Here is a 20,037-nt window from a genome sequence, read left to right as displayed (position 1 = left end):
AAATAAGGCTCAGGTTTTTGTTTTTTTTTCACTTTTAGTAAATTGTGTTACCCATTCCTTGCAGGGCTCTGCATATACAGATCCATTCATGGCACATTTTTCTTTTCTATGTTTCTCTCTTTATTTTGGGCTTTACTGCAAATCACTGGTTAGGATATGATTACTCAAAATAATGAAATGACCCATCAGTGTCTCTGTAGTCAGGGCTAAAACTATATTGTCTTTCATATAAATACAACTTTTTAACAGTATTTTACAAAGATCTCTTTCGTCCATGACAGTTGCTTTCCAAAGCATCAGCAGTGATCCCTGTTACAACTATGAGTCTCTGGATCGTCCCTGGAGAGCCAACAATGAAAGTGGAAATAACATTTGTGATGAATCTTTCTCCTGGAATGGCTGGTATCGGCTTTTCTACTACAGAATGGACATCCGGATGTCAGAGACCTGTGTTAGTTCATTCACCTGTAACACATACATCAATCTGTGGCTCACTGATCCTCACCCTCAAATAGAGGATGGGGTGGTGATCAGGGAGGTCTGTGGTAGTTATCATTTGGGAGACTGCTGTGAATACAACTCAAACCCCATCAGAGTCAAAGCTTGTCCTGGCAATTACTATGTCTATGAACTTGTGAGTCCACCATTTGGATGTGTTGGATATTGTACAGGTACTGTGCCTTTTCCTCCTTATTAACAAAGACTTTAAAACCTTTTAAAAATGATTTCGGTTATGTTTTGAACTTTCTTCTTTTTAGATATCAGCACCATTTCACAACCGGTTTCCACTGTGAGTCCAGATATAATCACTGGATCCAGTATCACCTTGAGTAAGTTGTATACAGTATATATAATTTAATATATAATATTCAAAAATATTATTGATTTGACTGCACTCACTGTATTGGATGAGAACTGACTGAGTATATCACTATATATGAATTAAAATATTAAAAATATCCATAATTTGCTGGGTTTTTTTTGTAATGATTCTGCATTACAGATTAAAATGGTACATTGTATGTATCTCATATCATACTACAGAGTCATGTCATGTACAGTACAAATGGCTAAAATTCTCTATGATTATTACTATAGATCAATTTAGGCCTCACAAAGTTCCTTGTTTTGATCTGTCACTAACACAGATTATGACCCGTGCAAAAACTACAGCATACTCGACAACTACTGGAGAAGCATAATCATTTACTGGTATACGAATGGATATGTAAATAGACATGATGACACTCTTGTAGAATGGGATGGCTGGTATCGACTCTTCATTAATGGATCAAGTGCTCAGATGCCTGAATGGTGTGTGTCTTACATGTCATGTGGAGGTTATAGTTCTCTGTGGATTGGTGACTCTCATCCTCGACTAGAAGATGGAGTTGTTACTCGTGAAATTTACGGCTCCCGTAATGATCAGTGCAGTCGCTACAGATCTGATCCAATCCAAGTTAAAGCTTGTCCTGGAAATTATTATGTCTACAAGTTTACCAGGCCAACTCTATCAATCCCAGCTCCTGTATATTGTGCAGGTACATACATTCATCTTTATATTTGACATGATTATCATGAATTGTACTGTAGATTTTCACATGATTAGCTGTGCAGACCTTTTAAAGTTTTCCTTCTACTTGGATGCACTTAATCTTCACTATATAATGCTCTCTTTCTATTTTTTCATCAACAGTACCTGTCTCCATCCCAAGTGTCGACCCCTGCTACAACTATACCAGTCTGGATGAGCCTTGGAGAGCCACTGACCATTATAACTTGGGCATGTGTGATTCTAATGTGGAGTGGAATGGCTGGTACAGGCTGTTCTACAATGGTCAAAATGCTCAGATGCCAGAATCATGTGTTAATCAGTACACATGTGGCACTAGTGACCCACTGTGGCTCAACGGATCTCACCCACAGCTGAAAGATGGAGTGGTCACTCGTCAGGTCTGTGTCTCCTCATGGAATGGCTGCTGTACTTATGCTTCCCACGCTATAAGAGTCAAAGCCTGTCCAGGAAATTACTATGTTTATGAGTTTGTCAAACCAATATTTTGCGGAGCTTACTGTGTAGGTAAGAAAGCATTTACTCATATGCTTTTCAGTAATTTATTTTGAAATTTTTTTGATGTTGATATAAACTTTTCCTAATACCAGAAGCCTCAAGTCAGTCCATCCCATCAGCGTCTACAACAACAGAGACAATCCCATCCATACAATCCATTACTCCACCAATCATAACCACTGGTAAAGTATTGTCTTGACTCCCATTACACAAGGGTGTAAAAAAAATCATAGCAAACCTTACATAATAGCAGGTATGTACACAGATAAAAGGTAAAATAGTACTTCCGCTGCTGATTTGGCTCAAAGAAAGCACCACATTTACTTAAAGTGCCCCTTTTGTGTTATTTTAAAGGTTTTTAATTTAGTTGTGGTGTCTCTTACAATAGGTTTTCATGCATCCAAGGAAAAAAAAAACACTTTAATTTTCTCATAATTTATATTTCACATCACCTGGTTTCTCAAAGAGTCTGAAAATGGTTTATTTAATGATTCAGTCTCTCTAATCTCCTCCTTTCCGCAAGCCTGCTCTGCTGTGAGTGGTTAGACAGTCCAGTCTGTTGTGATTGGTCTACCACTTGTAGTGCGTCAGAAACGAAATGCCATTTACCATATCTGATTTTCAGCTCTGGATCTTCCTCAGCACTTGATGTCAGTAATACGAAAAGAAACAATGACGTTCCCCGTTACTGAAGCCTTTTTCAATAGCGCAGTGTAACTGCTTCGTCATTGGTTCATTCATAGACAAGTTGTTGAACCAATGACAGCGCGGCATAGCTGCGCGGCCTATGGCAACAAAGCCTGCGAATATTCCCGCCGAAATGGGCGGGGTAGCTATATAAGCAGGCGCTTCGCCATAGGATTTCAGTTCTCTCTCCTTCAGCGACGACTTCATATCGCTCTTCGCTGATTTCCGGCTGAAGCCTTTGCCGCCTGGAAGAAGCTCGCCTGGGAGAAGTTCTCACCACTGTCGAAGAGGATCCCGCTGCGGACTGAGCTGAGACCGCTGAACGAAGACAGCGCCGGCGCCCTCGCACACTGCTGCCTCGCGCGGCGCTCTCGAGCCGTCCGCTTCCCACTTCCGGCCACCTCTCAGCGCGTCTCCTGCCGCCATCCGGCGCCGTTTAAAGAGCATTTCCCGCGGCTTAACACCGCTTCCTAAAAGAGCTTTCCCAGTGGCTCTCGCCGCTCTAAAAGAGCTACAATCGCCGTTTTCACAGCGGCGGCGTTGCCTCAATGCCGCACCACAGCTGTGGCACATGCAAAGCCCCTCGCTCCATGGATCTTCGCTCTCTTGCAGCTGTTCACCGCTCCGCCCTCGTGCCGCCTTCAGCATCTGAGAGCATTCAGCTCATCCCCTGCCGTCTTCTGTCAGGTGAGAACAGAGCTTATTTTTCTACTTTCTCGCTGCCATTTGCTTCAAACGCCGTCTCTCCGAACGCGTCATTTGCCAGGTCCTCCCCCGCAAACCGCGTTCGTTGAGGATACGTGCTCTCACTTGGGAGCATGAGAGCGAGCTCACTCTTAGCTGAATTTGACATGATGACGAGACTCATGATACATTTTCTATCTGAGTGAGTGTATTTCTCCTTATCTCAATGCGCGTCGCTCGCCGGTCCCTCACCCGCGAGCCGTGTTAGTTCAGAAATATGACATGCCTTTCTTCCCTAGCTTGGGTGAGAAACATGTTATATGCTTAATTTAATGGAGCATATTTCTGCTGTTTGCACTGAGTCTTTACGCGTTGCTCGCCGGTTCTGCCCGCGAGTCGCGTTTATTGAGAAATATAACATCACTCTCCCCTCTCTTGGGTGACACCCATGTTATATACATTCAGTTTATATAGCAGATTTTTGCAGAAGTTATCTGAATCTCTCAGCTGAATTTGACATGATGCTCTCCCCTGACTTAGGCGAGACTCATGATACATTTTCTATTTGTGTGAGTGTATTTTTCCTTATCTCAATGCGCGTCGCTCGCCAGTTCCGCCCCGCAAGCCGCGTCGATTGAGAAATATGACGTGACGTTCTCCCCCGACTCGGGCGAGAAACATGTTTTTATACTCTATTAATGGAGCTGATTCTGTTGTTTGCGCTGAGTTTCTCTATGCGTTGCTTGCCAGTGTTATTTCAAATAAACACGACGTTTATTATTTCCGCCACTTTATTCAGCTTCTCGCCTCACCGTCTCCAACACACTGAACCACCCGCGCTGCACATGCGCAAAACAACCTACGGCACACCGTACCGTATTTAACATAATGGAAGCGCCTTATGTTGTAATGAACAGAGTAGGGGAGGAATAACATGTTAACAATCTCCCTTTACTTAAAGAAATAAAAACTTCTTTTTTTTTTTAGTTATAAATAAAAAAACTTGTATAACAAAGTCCAAAATTACCGTAAACAAAACATTTGTTACACACACAATTGGAAGTGTTCAATCTTTTCAAATTTTCCTTTTTAAGCTTAATATCTACAGTCCTAGGCTGAGTGCTTTCCATAGCACCATAGTCCTTCACTGAGTGCTTTCAATAACACCAGAGCAGATGCTCCCTTTTTTGTAAGACAGTCAGCGAGTTGAGTTTTTGTATCAGACCAGAGTATTTTCTTTATCCTTTTGTTCTGTATGAGCTCCTTTATACTGCTGATGTCCAGTCGAAGTCGTTTCTCAGAGACCTGTTTCGTTGACTTAAGTGCATCAAACAGAGAGTGATTGTCCGTAACACAGATCAAGGGAGGAGCATTCATCTCAGCATTTCCAGTGGTGAGCTCAGAAAATAGGGTAGCCAGAAACACAGCATTATCTATTCCATCTGACAGGGCCAAAGTTTCCCCCGCCAGAGTACTCCTCACCACACGTCGAATTCTCTTAGATTGCCAGCTGAGAGGAGAAAATTTCCCTCCTTCTCCCATGAGACCAATCAATGTTCCCCCTTGTGTGCCCCCATCAGGGAGATTTCCAAGGGAAGCGTCACTGAAAACAATAAAGTTCAGAGCATCATTGTTTCCCAAATGCTGAAACTTAAGAGTCACCTCTTCAGATTTAATCTTTCTAATGACCTTATTTGTCTCATGAATAGACTGGACTGTGGCATCTTTTATATTAGACGCTAAGCTGCTTGCATCAAACATAATGTCTGGTCTGGTTTGTTTTGCAACCCATAGTACCTGTCCTATTTTTGACCTAAGCTGCTCTTTTTCAGTCTCATTAAGAGAGGCATCTCTCTGCACTGCACGTGCTGCTTGCAGGCGAATAGGCTGTAGGTTTTCAATGTAAGTATGTTGATGTACATGAACTACACCATTAATAGTGACAAAGTCCATTCCGACATAGCAGAAATTGTCATGTTCTTCACGTCCAACATGGAATGCAGACTTTAGTATGGGTATCACATCTGTTGAAAAGTTTTCTGAGCCTGCCCAAAGAAAATCATCAACATGACATGCGAGTACTCCAGTAACCTTACACTGTTCATCCAACCAATAGAACACTGCCGGATCTACTTGAGACATTCTCCCACCTGTGCTCAGCATGATGTCTTTCACCTTGTTGTACCAATACAGTGATGCATCTGCAAGACCATAAACGCATTTGTTTAGTTTCCATAGAATGCCTTTCTTTTCTGCTTCAGGAGGGGGCCGGATATAGATTTCTCTGGACAACTGCATGCCTTGTAAGAAAGCAGATTTGATGTCCATAGAATGAACTTGCCACTTATTTTGACAGATTACTGCTAACAATAGCCTCAGAGAGTCGGAAGCACATGTTGGGGAGTCTTTCTGTAGCTTGTGAATGTTAAGCTCTTCAAAACCTCTGGCTACAAGTCGTGCTTTGGGGATAATGCCACTGGGAGTTTCTTTGAGGCTACAGACCCATCGGGTAGAAACACACTTTTGACCTGCATCATCAACTTCCTCAAAAACATTGTTTTTGCTCCAATTCATAATTTCATCCTGCTTGGCTGCATCAAAAGAAATGTCTTTTGTAATGAGTATATCATTCTCCCTATCAGTTGATTCAATGTTAAGATTATCAACACATGACATATCCACTGGCTCCTTTTGTCCATCACTGCCGTCAGGTTCAATATATTGCAAATTAAACCAGTGTTTGTATTTTCCGGAGGCTTTACCTGCTCTGCCTAAAACCTTAGCTCTCTGTAGCCCATCACCATCCCGTTTCATAAATGTCACGGTCTGTCCTGCTCTTATCTTCACACCAGCAGAAGAGACAGGGTTATCACTAACATTGTGATCTGTTTCAGTTTGTGTCATAGGATGGAACACTTCTCCTGTATTCACCTCATCATCGCTGATGTTTTCCTGTTCACTGTCTGTGTTTTCTTCACCATCTGAGCTTTCTGCTCCGTTGTTTAAACTGCATTTTTCATTTGCTGTGTCTGTGTTCTGAACAGTTTGCTGTGCAGGTTCCTGATCCTGAGGGTTTATCTTGTAGAGCCTGGACTGATGTACTCTAACAAGAGTCCCCCCATGTCGTACAAACACCACAGCTCCATCTTGACCGATAACTGCTCCTGGTCCCTTCCACTCAGGACAGTCTGCTCTTTTGTAGTATACCTTGTCTCCCGTCACATACATGTCGTCTGTGGGTCTGAGCTGTTTACGTAGTGCTCTTCTTATCCGCTCAGAAGTCTCTGCTTCAGTGAATGCTTTCCTAGAAGCATGTAATGCAGAAATGTGTTCTCCAACTCTTGCACTCATAGTGGTTCCTTCTAGAGCAGGTAGTTTGTCGACTAATACAGAAGGAAGGTTCGGATTCTGTCCAAAAACTAATTGATATGGACTGTGGCCATGAACATTCAACATACTGTTCTTGGCCATGAGGGCCCAGTCAAGAGCAGTTTGCCAGTCACATCCATTTTCTTGTTTGACCTTCTGGATTATCTCAGTAAGCGTTTGATTATGCCTCTCAAGTAGTCCGTTGCTCCATGGACTGTACCCTGCTGTTGTTTTTGTCTCAATATTAAAGTTTTCAGCCATGTCTCTGATCTCTTCATTGTTGAATTCCCCCCCATTGTCACTGTACAGCCTCTGGGGGGCGCCATGGACACTTATCCAAGTGTGAATGAAGGAGTTTACAATTTCAGATGACTTCTTAGTTTTAACAATGTTTCCAGCACTGAAACGTGTAAAGTGGTCGATAATATGAAGATACCACACACCTGGCTCCAGCTCGTGTAGATCTACTGCCACGGTCTCGTTATATTCCGAAGCTAAGGGCAGCCCCACAGCAGGCCTTGGCTTTGTCCTTTTGTACTTCTGGCATATTTCACAGTCAGATACTATTTGTTGTAAAATAGTAAAGCATTCTTTATCATTGTTTCCTGAACTGTGAATGAGTCTCTGTAACCTGTCTGCCGACGCGTGACCAAACTGTTTGTGGAGTTTGAGAAGGACTTTGCGTTTCTCATCTGGAGACATATTTTCTGTCACTGTTAGGACTTTTTCTTCAGTTTGACCTTTTTTAGTTTCTTTGTCTCTGATATTGACACAGTAATGTCCAGAACTAGTAAATTCAAGAGGAATGCATTGTTTGAACATCACTGCACTATCATTTTCCATGTCCAAAACGGTCCCTGCTTTCTTCAGTGATGTTTTACTCAGCAGAAGTGGAATGTCAGCCTTGACAACTTCAGTTTCAATTTGGCATTTTGTCAGTCCTATTTTAGCTGGCAGTTTCAAATTTTTTGTGGAATATAACAAATTCCCATCGCCGAATCGAAATGGTCTGCAACTAGGAGTTTCTGTTTGCATCAACTGGTTTACTTGATCTTGGGAAAGATCATCAATATAGCTTTTCAGCCATTTCTCCCCACACACAGTACGAGTACAAGCAGTGTCAATAATTGCCGATCCCAATGATTCAGTCATAAATATCTCTGCATCTGAGATGGCGGCCTTTGTAAACAAAGTGATGTTACATTCCTCTACCTCTGTAGTTAATCTTACTTGTTCCGTTTTCTTGTGGGGACAGTCTTTAGCCCAATGAAATGTACACTGGCAGATAGCACATTTGGATCTCTTACCGAACTTATCCAGTGGATTAGTCCCCACTAATGGTTGCTTTAATTGTCCGCTTTGGAAAGTTGTGATCCGTTTTCCTCTGCCTTGTTGTCTTTGTTCTGTGAAAAACGCCACGTCCTGGTTCACCTGTATTGCGTTTGATGAGCCTGTCGTTTTCCCTCCGAAAATCCTTTTTAGAGCCGATTTCATGGAGGAAAACGTCAGCTCGGTGCTGGCCGTCAGTGCCAGTTGTCTGCTTTTATCATCGAGACAGGCCGTGTCTAAAAGCTTAAAAGCCAGTACAGCATCAGGAAGCGTCATATTATACCTTTTCATCCGGTTGTATCGCTGTTCAAAGTCAATTATGTAGTCCTCCATGGAAACGGAATTATTCTTTGTTATGCCATCAAAGTATGAATATGCTTCATACGCGCGATCTTTTTCCTCTTTAAGGAACACGCCGTCCAGCTTTGCCATCAACGTTGCCATTCCGTTATCGCAGTCCAAATCTTCCGCAGGTATTTCCATTGCCGTTTCACGTGCTCTCCCTTCAAGCCCCAAAGCGACAGCAAGGGCTTGCTTCTTTTTATCCAGATCTGTAACCCGCGTCCAGATGTTAACTTCATTTTTCCAACACTCGTATGGCCTGGCTTCATCAAACTTCGGCGGAACTTTATAACTCGCTGCCATCCTTCAACCATCCTCTGCTACCATGTTATTTCAAATAAACACGACGTTTATTATTTCCGCCACTTTATTCAGCTTCTCGCCTCACCGTCTCCAACACACTGAACCACCCGCGCTGCACATGCGCAAAACAACCTACGGCACACCGTACCGTATTTAACATAATGGAAGCGCCTTATGTTGTAATGAACAGAGTAGGGGAGGAATAACATGTTAACAGCCAGTTCCGCCCCGCAAGCAGCATTCATTGAGAAATATAACATGTCGCTCTCCCCCTGTCTCGGGTGAGACATATGTTATATATATATTTCAGTTGATACAGTGTATTGCTGCCGAGTTTGCTGAATTTCTCGGCGCGTTGCTTGCCGGTTCTGCCCGGCAAACCGCGTTCTTTGAGAAATATAACAACACTCTCAGGTGAGACCTATGTTATATATATATTCAGTATATCAGTCAATGTAGCATATTTATTCCAGTCTCTCTGCGTGTCGTTTGCCGGCCCTGCCCCTGCAAGCCACGTTCATGAGGATGTATGCGCTCACTGAAAGCGAGCTCAATGCTCACTCATGCTTGGTGGAACTAACATGCTCATTATGCTGGACCTCTGTTCATGTGACTTGCTGGCTCTGCCCTGCAAGCCATGTTCATTGAGGAAGAGCGGTCTCACTTCTGACACCGCTCGGCTGAATATATCTTGATGCTCTCCTCTGACTCAGGTGGGACTCATGATGTATATTTTTTCAAAAAGCATATATCTGTTTGCTGAGTTTCTCAGTATGTAATTTGCCGATTTCACCCCGCAAGCCACGTTCATGAGGATGCGTGAGCATTTCTAAAAACTAGCCGGTGTGCGGGCCCCCTCCCAGCGGCCCGCCACCCGGCGCCATTCAACCCCTTGTCACACGGCCATCCCCGGAGTATCAAGTGGGTTCAAGGGATAATATCTCAAGGCTACTCGCTCCAGTTTGCTCGCAGACCCCTGCGTTTTGGCGGGGTGCTTCCCACTTCAGTAAACACGGACGACACTCACGTCCTCCAAGCCGAAGTGATGTCTCTGTTAGAGAAGGGGCCTATAGAAATAGTCTCCCCCTCAGAGAGCGATTACAGCCATTACTTCCTCATTGCCTAGAGTGAAGGCGGTCTCAGACTCATCTTAGACCTCAGACTCCTGAACCTTTCCCTCATGAGACGGAAGTTCAAGATGTTAACGCTGAAGCAGATCCTCGCACAGGTTTGCCCCGGGGACTGATTCTGCTTGCTGGACCTGAAAGATGAATACTTTCACATCCAGATAGCCACCCATCACAGGCGATTCTTGAGATTCACATTCGAGGGTGTGGTTTACCAATATACAGTCCTTCCATTCGGGCTGTCCCTAGCTCCTCGCACTTTTACCAAACGCATGAACGCGGCGCTTTCCCCACAGTTGGGAATCCGGTTTCTCAATTATCTCGGCTGATGGCTTCCACCTTCCCGGCTCTGCAGCTCGGCCTTCTTCGGATGCGGCCTCTGCAATACTGGTTGAAGTTCCGGGTCCCTCCTCACGCCTGACGGCGTGGCTGCCTGTGTCTCGGGGTCAATCAGGCCTGTTTGACAGCTCTGAAACCCTGGATGAACCCTGTATGGTTCAGTCAAGGTGTACCCCTACAGGCGGTGTCCAGAAGGATGGTGCTCTCAACAGATGCATCCAACACAGGTTGGGGTGCTCTTTGCAAGGGCAGACCGGCCTTCGGCTCGTGGTCTCACGAAGAAAGCCATCTGCACATCAACTGCCTCGATGTTGGCAGTGATTCGAGCCCTTCACGCATTTTAGGCACACCTGACGGGACGCCACGTCTTACGTCCAGTTGGACAGCATGACAGTGGTGTCATACATAAATCACCAGGGCGGTCTTTCGTCCAGCTGCTTATGCACTCTGGCGAAGCGTCTTCTGGAATGGGCATTACCGAGGTTTCAGTCACTCAGAGTGACTCACATACCCGGGAGAAAGAACTTGGGAGCAGATATGCTATCTCGGAGCAATGTCCCCTCAGACGAGTGGATGCTCTACCCCCAGATGGTTCTCACGATCTGGGAGTTCTTCGGGAAGGCAGAGGTAGACCTCTTCGCCTCAGAAGACAACTCTCACTGCCCAATTTATTTCTCGAAGGAGGACGATGCACTGGCTCACGTCTGGCCCAGCACCCTCCTTTACGCTTTTCCCCAGATTGCTCTGATCTCGCAGATCATCAGACGAATCAGGGAAGACAAGCACAGAGTCCTCCTGGTGGCCCTGCTCTAGAGGAGCCAAGTTTGGTCCTCAGAGCTGTTCAGGCTTTCCACGAAAGCTCCGTGGCCGATCCCCCTGAGACGGGACCTCCTCTCTCAGGCGAACAGGACGATTTGGCATCCCCAGCCAGAACTCTAGGCTCTGCACCTCTGGTCCCTCAATGGGAGCCTGCTAACCTCCCCGGGGACAAGCTGAATACCATCTCTCAGGCGAGAGCTCCGTCCATGAGACGCCTCTACGCCCAGAAATGGTCGGTCTTTGTTGGCTGGTGTTCTGCACGCAACATAGACCCAGTGGAGTGTGATGTATCTCCGATACTGTCTTTCCTCCAGGAGCATTTAGAACTGGGTCGCACCCCTTCAACGCTCAAAGTTTACGATGCAGCCATTGCAGCGTTTCACGCTCCTATCGCTGGCCAGTCAGTGGGACGAAACAACCTTGTGGTGCATTTCTTTAGAGGTTCTAGGCGATTGAATCCACCTCGTCCTCTCACCGTTCCCACCTGGGACCTCTCTTTGGTCCTCAGAGCTCTCAAAGGGCCTCCCTTTGAGCCACTGTGTTCAGCTGACCTCAGGCCCCTGACGCTCAAAACCGCTCTGCTACTTGCACTAGCATCGGTTAAGCATGTTGGTGACTTGCAGGCCCTCTCCGTGAGCCCTGCATGCCTTGAGTTCGGGCCCAACGACTCCAAGGTCGTTTTGAAACCTAGGCATGGCTACGTCCCTAAGGTGCTCTCGACTCCATTCAGAGCACAGGTCATTTCCCTCTCAGCGCTTCCTCCCTCGTCGGACGAGCGAGAGCTGGAATTGTTCTGCCCCCTCAGGGCATTAAGGACCTACGTTGAGCGATCACAGCCTTTCCGGCAATCCGATCAGCTCTTTATCTGCTTTGGTGGCCGCACCAAAGGGTCTTCGGTCTCAAAGCAACGTCTTGCGCGTTGGATAGTCGACGCTATTACTCTTTGTTACTCCTCTATGGGCCTCAACTGCCCCATAGGAGTTAGAGTCCACTCCACTAGAGGAATGGCTTCCTCTTGGGCCTGGTCTAGTGGAGTTTCGATTAAAGACATCTGTGAGGCGGCCGGCTGGTCCTCGCCGTCCACTTTTGTCAGATTTTATCATTTGGACATCCCGACCTTACAAGCTCTGGTCCTCTTGGTATGATCCAGCGGCCTCTATCGAGCTCCGCTTCATGCCACTCTGGGAGTTAACTCCCCTTTTGGCAGTGTAATGAGGGTTCGACGGCTCCGGCCTTCTCACTTATCCTCTGGTTCCCTCGCAGTGTCCAAGACAAGTCCAGTCGTTCCCTGCCGTGGCACGGCGCGGTTGAATTCATTCCCCATACGCAGTACGAGTGAAGTATCGAAAGGGAACGTACTCGGTTACTAACGTAACCTCGTTTCCCTGAGATACGGAACGAGTACTGCGTTACATGCCGTGCCACGAGGCTGCGGCTTCGGTAACGGGGAAAAACCTTTCCCCATACGCAGTACTCGTTCCATATCTCAGGGAACCGAGGTTACGTTATTCCATATCAATTCCAGTGTGAGTCCTTTTTGAAATGAATCAAAGTGGATGTGCAGCGCTGAAAATGGGACATGAACAACACAAACCAAACTCTTCCAGTCTCAGCTACAGTGTTTAAAGTCCCTGTAAAGTCATTTTAAAGTATGTGTTCTGAGTTTGTCACACCGCAGAAAAATGTGTTATTAACCACTCAGCCAAATTTGAATGATTAAAAAAATCTGCAAGTAAATGAAATAAGTTCTCGAAAAATCTCGAAAAAATAGGCAGCGCTCTCTGCTCTCAAACCCTGGGGGTATGTCCGCTGTCGGCGCTGAAACCACGCCCACTCGCAAGAGTTGCCGTCTCAACTGACTTGAGTCTAATGAGTCAAATACTGATGCATATAAAAATAATCATTTAGAGGGTTGCAAATTTTAGTAGAGTTACTGTGGACTACCTACTAATTATAACATAAGCAAACTCGCCAACTTACACTCATTGGTGGGCACGTACTGCCGACTGTTGTCGAGTCGACAAATTTCGGCGCCGCGAGACGGGAGGATGAAGGCCGGGAATATTGTATATTGTAACCAGTGTTGGGGAGTAGTTAACTACATGTAGCGGCGCTACTAGTTTAACTACATTTTTCAGTAGCTTGTATGTAGTTCAGCTACTTTTAAAACAGAGTAGCTTTTCCAGTAGTTAACTACATTTTCCAGCAAGTAGCGTTGTAGCGCGACCAAAAGTTACAAGCTACATTCCGTTTTGTGTTGCGTTCTGACGAGCTCATTCATGAAGCAGCACAGCGTCTTCAGATCACGAACTAAAATCGTGCATTACTGCCATCTATTGTTATATAACGCATCTTGCGGCTTTATAAGTTCGTCAGCAGTTCATCGAGAAGAGATCGCCTGATGATTATGTAAAGGACAGGAGTGGGTTCACACTGCACGAATCGATTAGTAAAGGTTATAAACATGATTAAAACGCTGTCTGTGACGGAGACTTCAAGCACATACAGGTGAATAATAGCCTTTTTAAATGGATTATTCTGCTTTATTGCAGTCTATATCAAATGTATGCAAACTATTTTATTACAGTGGTGACCCGCCATAGTATAATCTGTCCCGCCAGTTTTATAATGAACATAAGATCACTAACGCAGTGTTTTGAGTCATTGCATTGGCAAAGCATCCGTCAACTGAATAGAAAACAACAACATAGCTTAGTGCGCTGATCTAATAAAATCGGATGCTCGGGTATAAGAATGTTTACGCGAGATGCGCATGATTCGCGTAGAGACATTTAAGATGTTATTTAATTTTACAAATAATTGGAATAGAATTTCAAAAATATTGATACAAAATTCTAATATTTTTCCAGTCTGCATTTATGCGTATTTTTATTATTGCACATTTTTGTCCCGTGTTATGGTTATGGTACCAATTTTGAGCGTGAATCCTGCATTTCTGTGTAGGCTATTAATCACTTCTGAAACTGCAGAGTGCAATTGGTCGTCATTCCTCTCGCATGAAAAACAAAATTTATAATACATTCAGAATTTTAATATATATAAAGCGTGCAAAGAGAGTCAGTGTGAGATATAGGAGTATTGACATTTGAGTAGCCTATATACATTTGAGTATTGTATTTTTTTATATAGTTTACAAAATAAAACACTATGCTTTGAAATCATAATTGTAGTGCATTGCTTTGTTTAAACCCCAAACATCTTACTTAAACATTCTTCATTAACAGTTATCCAGTTATTTGTAATATGCTATGTCATTTAAAAAAAAAGTAGTTTCAATGTAGCTAGCTACTTTTTGATAGTAACTTGTAGTGTAGCTAACTACTTTTTCATAAGGGTAGCTTGACTGTAGTTTAACTACTTTAATTCATGAGTAGCTTGTAGCTTGTCAAACTACAGTTTCAGAGTAGCTTCCCCAACACTGATTATAACAACCATGTAATATGCATTTGCGTGACGTAGGCATTAGTAGCTAAATGTGCAAAGGGCTGTATAACTGTAATGACACTCGAGATTGAGCGAGTGAACCGCTGTAGAGTAAGAGGCGGCGCCTCGCTCGGTGCGTCATCGACAGTTATATAGTGTTAGGGGAGGGGCTATGCTCGAGCGTCCAAGTGTGTCATCAGACCCCCGTTTTAGCTCCGCCCAAAAAATCCTGAGCAGAGACTTGGTGAAAAACTGTTTAACTTCACAATTAAGCATTACACAGTCTTTGTAATGTGTTTCAGCAATACATTTGTAACATTTATAAAGTGTTTAGAAAGAATTCTCAGAATTGATTTTACAGGGACTTTAAGGTCAGGGTAAAGTAGACATTCACAGGCTGCCAGTGAAGACCACAGGTTGGCATTATGCAAATTTGTTACATTGTTTTGTAGGTATGTAACAGGAAGTGTGACTGGAATTGCTGACAACTTGTTTTGACAGTTCAGAATTGATTCTTTCTTTTAGGAGACAACTTTATTTGTTGTACACTTTGATCTTTAAAACTTTGCAGACCTTTTACATTCACATAAAGCTATATTATACACTGCATGAAAGATAATATTTGAAAAAGTATAATAGGGGCATTTTAAAACAAAAATAACAGGGAGCTTAAGTAAAGAGAGCTCTAGAGATTACAATTTCATATGACAACTACTACAACTGTACAAATAAGTATGTAACATCATTCATCAATGTATTTTTCTAAAGATTCCATAACAACAGCTCCCCCTGTTGACCCCTGCTACAACTACTATGTCCTGGATGATCCATGGAGAGCCACCAACAATCAACATTCCTCTCAGTTAATGTGTGACACTGGGGTCAGCTGGAACGGCTGGTATCGTCTCTTCATTCAGGGTCAGAGCGTTCAGATGCCAGACACATGTGTTGATCAGTATAGTTGTGGCACTCATGTTCCACTGTGGCTGAACGGAGGACATCCAACAGTCGAGGATGGAGTGGTCACTCGAGATGTCTGCGGTCACTGGAGCAATAACTGCTGCCTTTTCCAATCCAATCCCATTAAAGTCAAAGCCTGTCCAGGAAATTATTATGTCTATGAGTTTGTGAGCCCAACTGGTTGCAAAATGGCATACTGTGCAGGTAAATATAATCACATATGCCCTTTGTGTATGTGTGTAAAAAATGTTTTTTTTTTTTTTTTTTTTTATATTACTTTTTTTTCCAGATGCAAGAAAAAAATTAGAACACTAGAAAAAAAAAAAATGTTATCTTGAGAGACCAAGAGCAATAATCAGTCATGAAGTCTAAGAATATTTATCTATGGCTTTGATAATGTACAGTAACAGTGTAACAGCCAACAATATTCAGTGTACAATATCAAGTTAATTAGATTTGTAAACAAGACAGAATATTTCATCTATCTGTGCTTCTCTTAGCTATGAGAGATCCTTGTTCTGAGCTCCACTGCTCTGAGAATGAAAGATGTGGGATGAAAAACGGTGTTTACGGCTGTTTATGTAAAATACCACAACCACATTCTGACTCTTTTGGTTGGTATAATTCCACAATTGTACTTTTTTTTTTTTTTGGTTCATTTTGTTTTTCAGTCATTAATTATCTTTTCTCTCTCTCTCTCTCTCTCTCTCTCTCTCTCAGAAACCTGTGAAAGCAGCTCTGGCTCCATGTCTGTGTCTCGCTGTCAGCTCTTTGAGGCTGGTTTTCCAGCTGATGTCTTACACCTCAATGATCCCAGCTGCAAAGGAACGGTCCGGAATGGCAGAGTGGAATTCCATTATGATAATGATGAACACATCTGTGGTACAAATCTTATGGTAGGTTTAACTATGTATATCTATTCAGATACATCATCCACAGATTTGTAGAACCTGGTAGAACCAGCAGAAATTGATTTGACCAATTTGACCACTTGGGGAGACTTTGAGAAGTCTGTATGGAGGTCTGTAAGGGCACTGAAGAATCAGTCTGTAACAACCAAAGGAAGGACCCAAACAGACCTCACTAAAGACTTCTCAAAGTCTCAGAGAGATTCAGCAGGGAAGGAAACACAACACTATGCCACAAAAGAGACTTGAACTTTTGCCCGCATTCTTCACCATTATTGTCACCCTCTGTTATTTCACTTAAACTATGACATTTATATATATATTTTAATACCATGAATTCAATTTAGGCTAAATTACAAAATGTTATATGTGTTGTCCACAGGCTAACGGCATCCACTTCATCTATGATAACTTTATTCTGGGGACACCGAGGTCAGAGAAAATCCTGAAGCTTTCTTTCAGCTGTGTTTATCCTCAAACACAAATGCTTTCCATGAATGTGGAAATCAACCCACTGGAGAGGTGAGAGTCAAATACAAATTCTGACTTCAGGCAAAGTTTGGAGCATGAAATTGTCCAAAATGTCTTGGTATGCTGAAGCATTAAGAGTTCCTTTCACTGGAACTAAGGGTTCAAGCCCAACCCCTGAAAAACAACCCCACACCATAATCTCCCTCCACCAAATTTTACACTTGGCACAATGCAGTCAGGCAAGTACCATTCTCCTGGCAACCGCCAAACCCAGACTCGTCCATCAGATTGCCAGACAGAGAAGCATGATTTGTCACTCCAGAGAACACGTCTCCACTGCTCTAGAGTCCAGTGGCGGCGCGCTTTATACCACTGCATCCGACGCTTTGCATTGCACTTGGTGATGTAAGGCTTGGATGCAGCTGCTCGCCCATGGAAACCCATTCCATGAAGCTCTCTATGCACTGTGCTTGAGCTAATATGAAAGCCACATGAAATTTGGAGGTCTGTAGCTATTGACTCTGCAGAAAGTTGGGGATTTCTGTACACTGTGAGCTCAAGCATGCGCTGACTCCGCTCTGTGATAGATGAGCTGCTGTTGTTCCCAATTGCTTCCACTTTGTTATGATAATGCTAACAGTTGACGGTGGAATATTTAGTAGTGAGGAAATTTCACGAATGGACAGGTGGCAACCTATGCCAAGCTTGAATTCACTGAGCTCCTGAGAGCGACCCATTCTTTCACAAATGTTTGTAGAAGCAGTCTGTATGCCTAGATGCTTGATTTTATACATCTGTGGCCATGGAAGTGATTGTAACACTTGAATTCAACGATTTGGAGGGGTGTCCCAATACTTTTGGCAATACAGTGTATATGGTATTCTGTATTCTCTTAAAACAGAATTTTTCAAAATTTTCCCTTTTTCATCAGCATTGTGCACAAGACTCTTCCCGCTGGTGAAGGCAGATATCGTGTCCGGATGATTCCATATCAGGATGATGAGTTTACCCGGCCCTTCACTGGTGCAGTGGATGCAGAGCTCGACCAGGAGATGCATGTGGAAGTTCGTGTTGAGGGGGTCGACAGCCGCCAGTTTGCCCTGGTGATGGACACGTGTTGGGCTACACCTGTGAATGATCCTGATTACCGCCTCCGCTGGGATCTCATCGTTTCAGAGTAAAGCAGTGCTTTTTTAGGATTGCCTGAGGAACTTATCTCTCAGTGTTTCAGGACAAAAGCTTAGGATTTCATTTTTGTACAATGGAAACAAAGAAAATAATTTGATTAGTTCATCGTCATTATTGATATTGTCAGGTGTCCCAATCCAAATGATGACACACTGAAGCTGCTGCAGAACGGCGTCTCGACATCCAGCCGTTTCTCTTTTGGGATGTATATCTTCACTGCAAACTCCACTAAGCTTTACCTGCACTGTGCTGTTCACCTTTGCCCTCTGTCAAGCAATCGCTGCTTAACGGTGAGATTACAAACCTCTCATAATGATGTTTTATGAGTAATTGATAAAAAATGTAATTGATCACTTTAAATATATGAAAATCACTGTTACATTCTATTTTACAACTTTGATCAAATGCTTCAGCGTCAGTATGCAAGGCTGCTAACAGTGATATTTAACAGGGATTCACACAGCTGATTTTGCTCTTTTCTCTATCAGGACTGTGACTCTGGACACCAGCGGAGAGAGGGCAGGTCTCTGGACTTCCATGACAGTGCTTCCATATCCATGGGTCCTCTGATGTTGTCTGAAGGGAACACAGGTGAACATTTAATTTATTTTAATCATTTGTAAATAAAGGTTGTTGATGATTTCTGTCATGAATACATTATATTTCACTGCATTGCATTATATTCTCTGTTCACAGATAAATGGGTCCCAGATAAAGTGAAGGTATCTGAGGCTTCTTGTCTGTGTGGTTCTCTGATGGTGTTTCTTGTTCCTCTGAGTGTCCTGACACACTTTTAGTTTATTTCCACAACATTTTACATGCATATTGTCTAGACTCATTTCAATTCATGTGGAATCTGATGCAACACTAACATAACATAACTACTATTTTATACAGAATAATAAATGAATTATTATTTAATCATTTATGTTTTTACATAGTACATTCATTCTGTAATACCTGATGGGTTGTGCGACAACAACGACCATCAGATTCACGTTTAACTAAAGGAAAACACGATTAGTTAAAACTAACTAATAAGACTTGCTTTTCTTAAAAATTATGTTGTAATATTTTATTCAGGCATTTATTATATAAGGCATGAAATAGGTCTGAATGATCCAAAATGAGGAAAAAAAAAAAAAATAATTTTATAGTTGAACTTTTGTTATCATTTTATTTCAGTAAAAGTACAAGAATGATTAATGATCATCTTTTTACTGCTATCTTTGTAATTGTTTTACTTATTTTCCATCGTGATGCTATGATAATATGCTTGAGTCTTGCTATTTTACTTTTAATTCTAAAGGCTTTGAAGAATGTTGCAGTTTGTTTAGTGAATAATTAGAGCAGGGGTCTCAAACTCAAATTGGCGGGGGGCCATTTCTGTGATTGACACCTCATAGGAGGGCCATATTAACATTCAAGCGCAAGAAAGCGCAACATTTCAGAAAATTTACTTTCCTTTGAATTATTTCTCATTTACTTTCATTAGGCCTACTAAAATGTTTTTATACCTATACTATAAATATTTTATTTACCATACTAAATGTAAACAGCAGTGTCTCTCTCATTGTTACAGAGTGTAATATAATTATATAATACTATTACTAATATAATACTACTAATATAGCCTACTAATATAATACTATTAATTGCAATAGTCTGGTGCAACTTCTCACATCCAACAAGGTGCATGGAATAAAAAAAAAAAGTGTAATTTAGGAACAAAACCAGCAAAACTTGTGGCGTGGAGGGGTCAGAAATAAACAAAAAAACTGGAGCTATATATATCAACTTTATTTTGCCAAAAAATAAAAAGCTCTCATTGTTACATACATTATTAGTTTTTAACATTTAGTGGAAGTATTTTCCCTTACTTTATGTTAGCTTAAATAACATTAAAATCTTGCACTAAACAACACTGTACTGAACAAATACAATCCCTGAATACATTTGTACACTCTTCTGTTTCTTGACAGACACTTAGCAGCGC

At 42.8% G+C, this 20,037-nt stretch overlaps 1 protein-coding gene across 4 annotated transcripts; it reads left to right on the top strand.

The window, feature by feature from the left end:
• Positions 1 to 44: 44 nt before the first annotated feature.
• Positions 45 to 19,502, top strand: LOC125261889 (pancreatic secretory granule membrane major glycoprotein GP2-like). Of its 4 annotated transcripts, XM_048180453.1 has the most exons (13): positions 45 to 671; positions 759 to 830; positions 1,149 to 1,541; positions 1,697 to 2,080; positions 2,164 to 2,253; positions 15,283 to 15,678; positions 15,975 to 16,088; positions 16,195 to 16,370; positions 16,765 to 16,904; positions 17,785 to 18,030; positions 18,169 to 18,331; positions 18,530 to 18,632; positions 18,738 to 19,502. In XM_048180453.1, exons 1-13 carry the CDS (start codon positions 275 to 277, stop codon positions 18,836 to 18,838), a joined length of 2,775 nt encoding a protein of 924 aa, XP_048036410.1. In that variant the 5' UTR covers positions 45 to 274; the 3' UTR covers positions 18,839 to 19,502. The 4 variants fall into 4 exon arrangements, with proteins under 4 accessions (XP_048036410.1, XP_048036411.1, XP_048036412.1 ...); XM_048180454.1 differs by lacking the exon at positions 15,975 to 16,088; XM_048180455.1 differs by lacking the exon at positions 15,283 to 15,678 and having other exon boundaries at positions 46 to 671.
• Positions 19,503 to 20,037: the final 535 nt, after the last annotated feature.

The sequence above is a fragment of the Megalobrama amblycephala genome, unplaced genomic scaffold (assembly GCF_018812025.1).
Source record: "Megalobrama amblycephala isolate DHTTF-2021 unplaced genomic scaffold, ASM1881202v1 scaffold520, whole genome shotgun sequence".
Taxonomy (NCBI): Eukaryota; Metazoa; Chordata; class Actinopteri; order Cypriniformes; family Xenocyprididae; genus Megalobrama; species Megalobrama amblycephala.
The sequence above is the reverse complement of the archived record's forward strand: the minus strand, read 5'-3'. Positions and strand labels throughout refer to the sequence as shown.

Coding starts and splice junctions, on each gene's coding strand:
- LOC125261889 (XM_048180453.1), top strand. CDS start 275: ATGACAGTTGCTTTCCAAAGCATCAGCAGTGATCCCTGTTACAACTAT. Junction 2,254..15,282: donor TCCACCAATCATAACCACTG/GTAAAGTATTGT, acceptor ATTTTTCTAAAG/ATTCCATAACAACAGCTCCC. Junction 18,332..18,529: donor CAAGCAATCGCTGCTTAACG/GTGAGATTACAA, acceptor TTTCTCTATCAG/GACTGTGACTCTGGACACCA.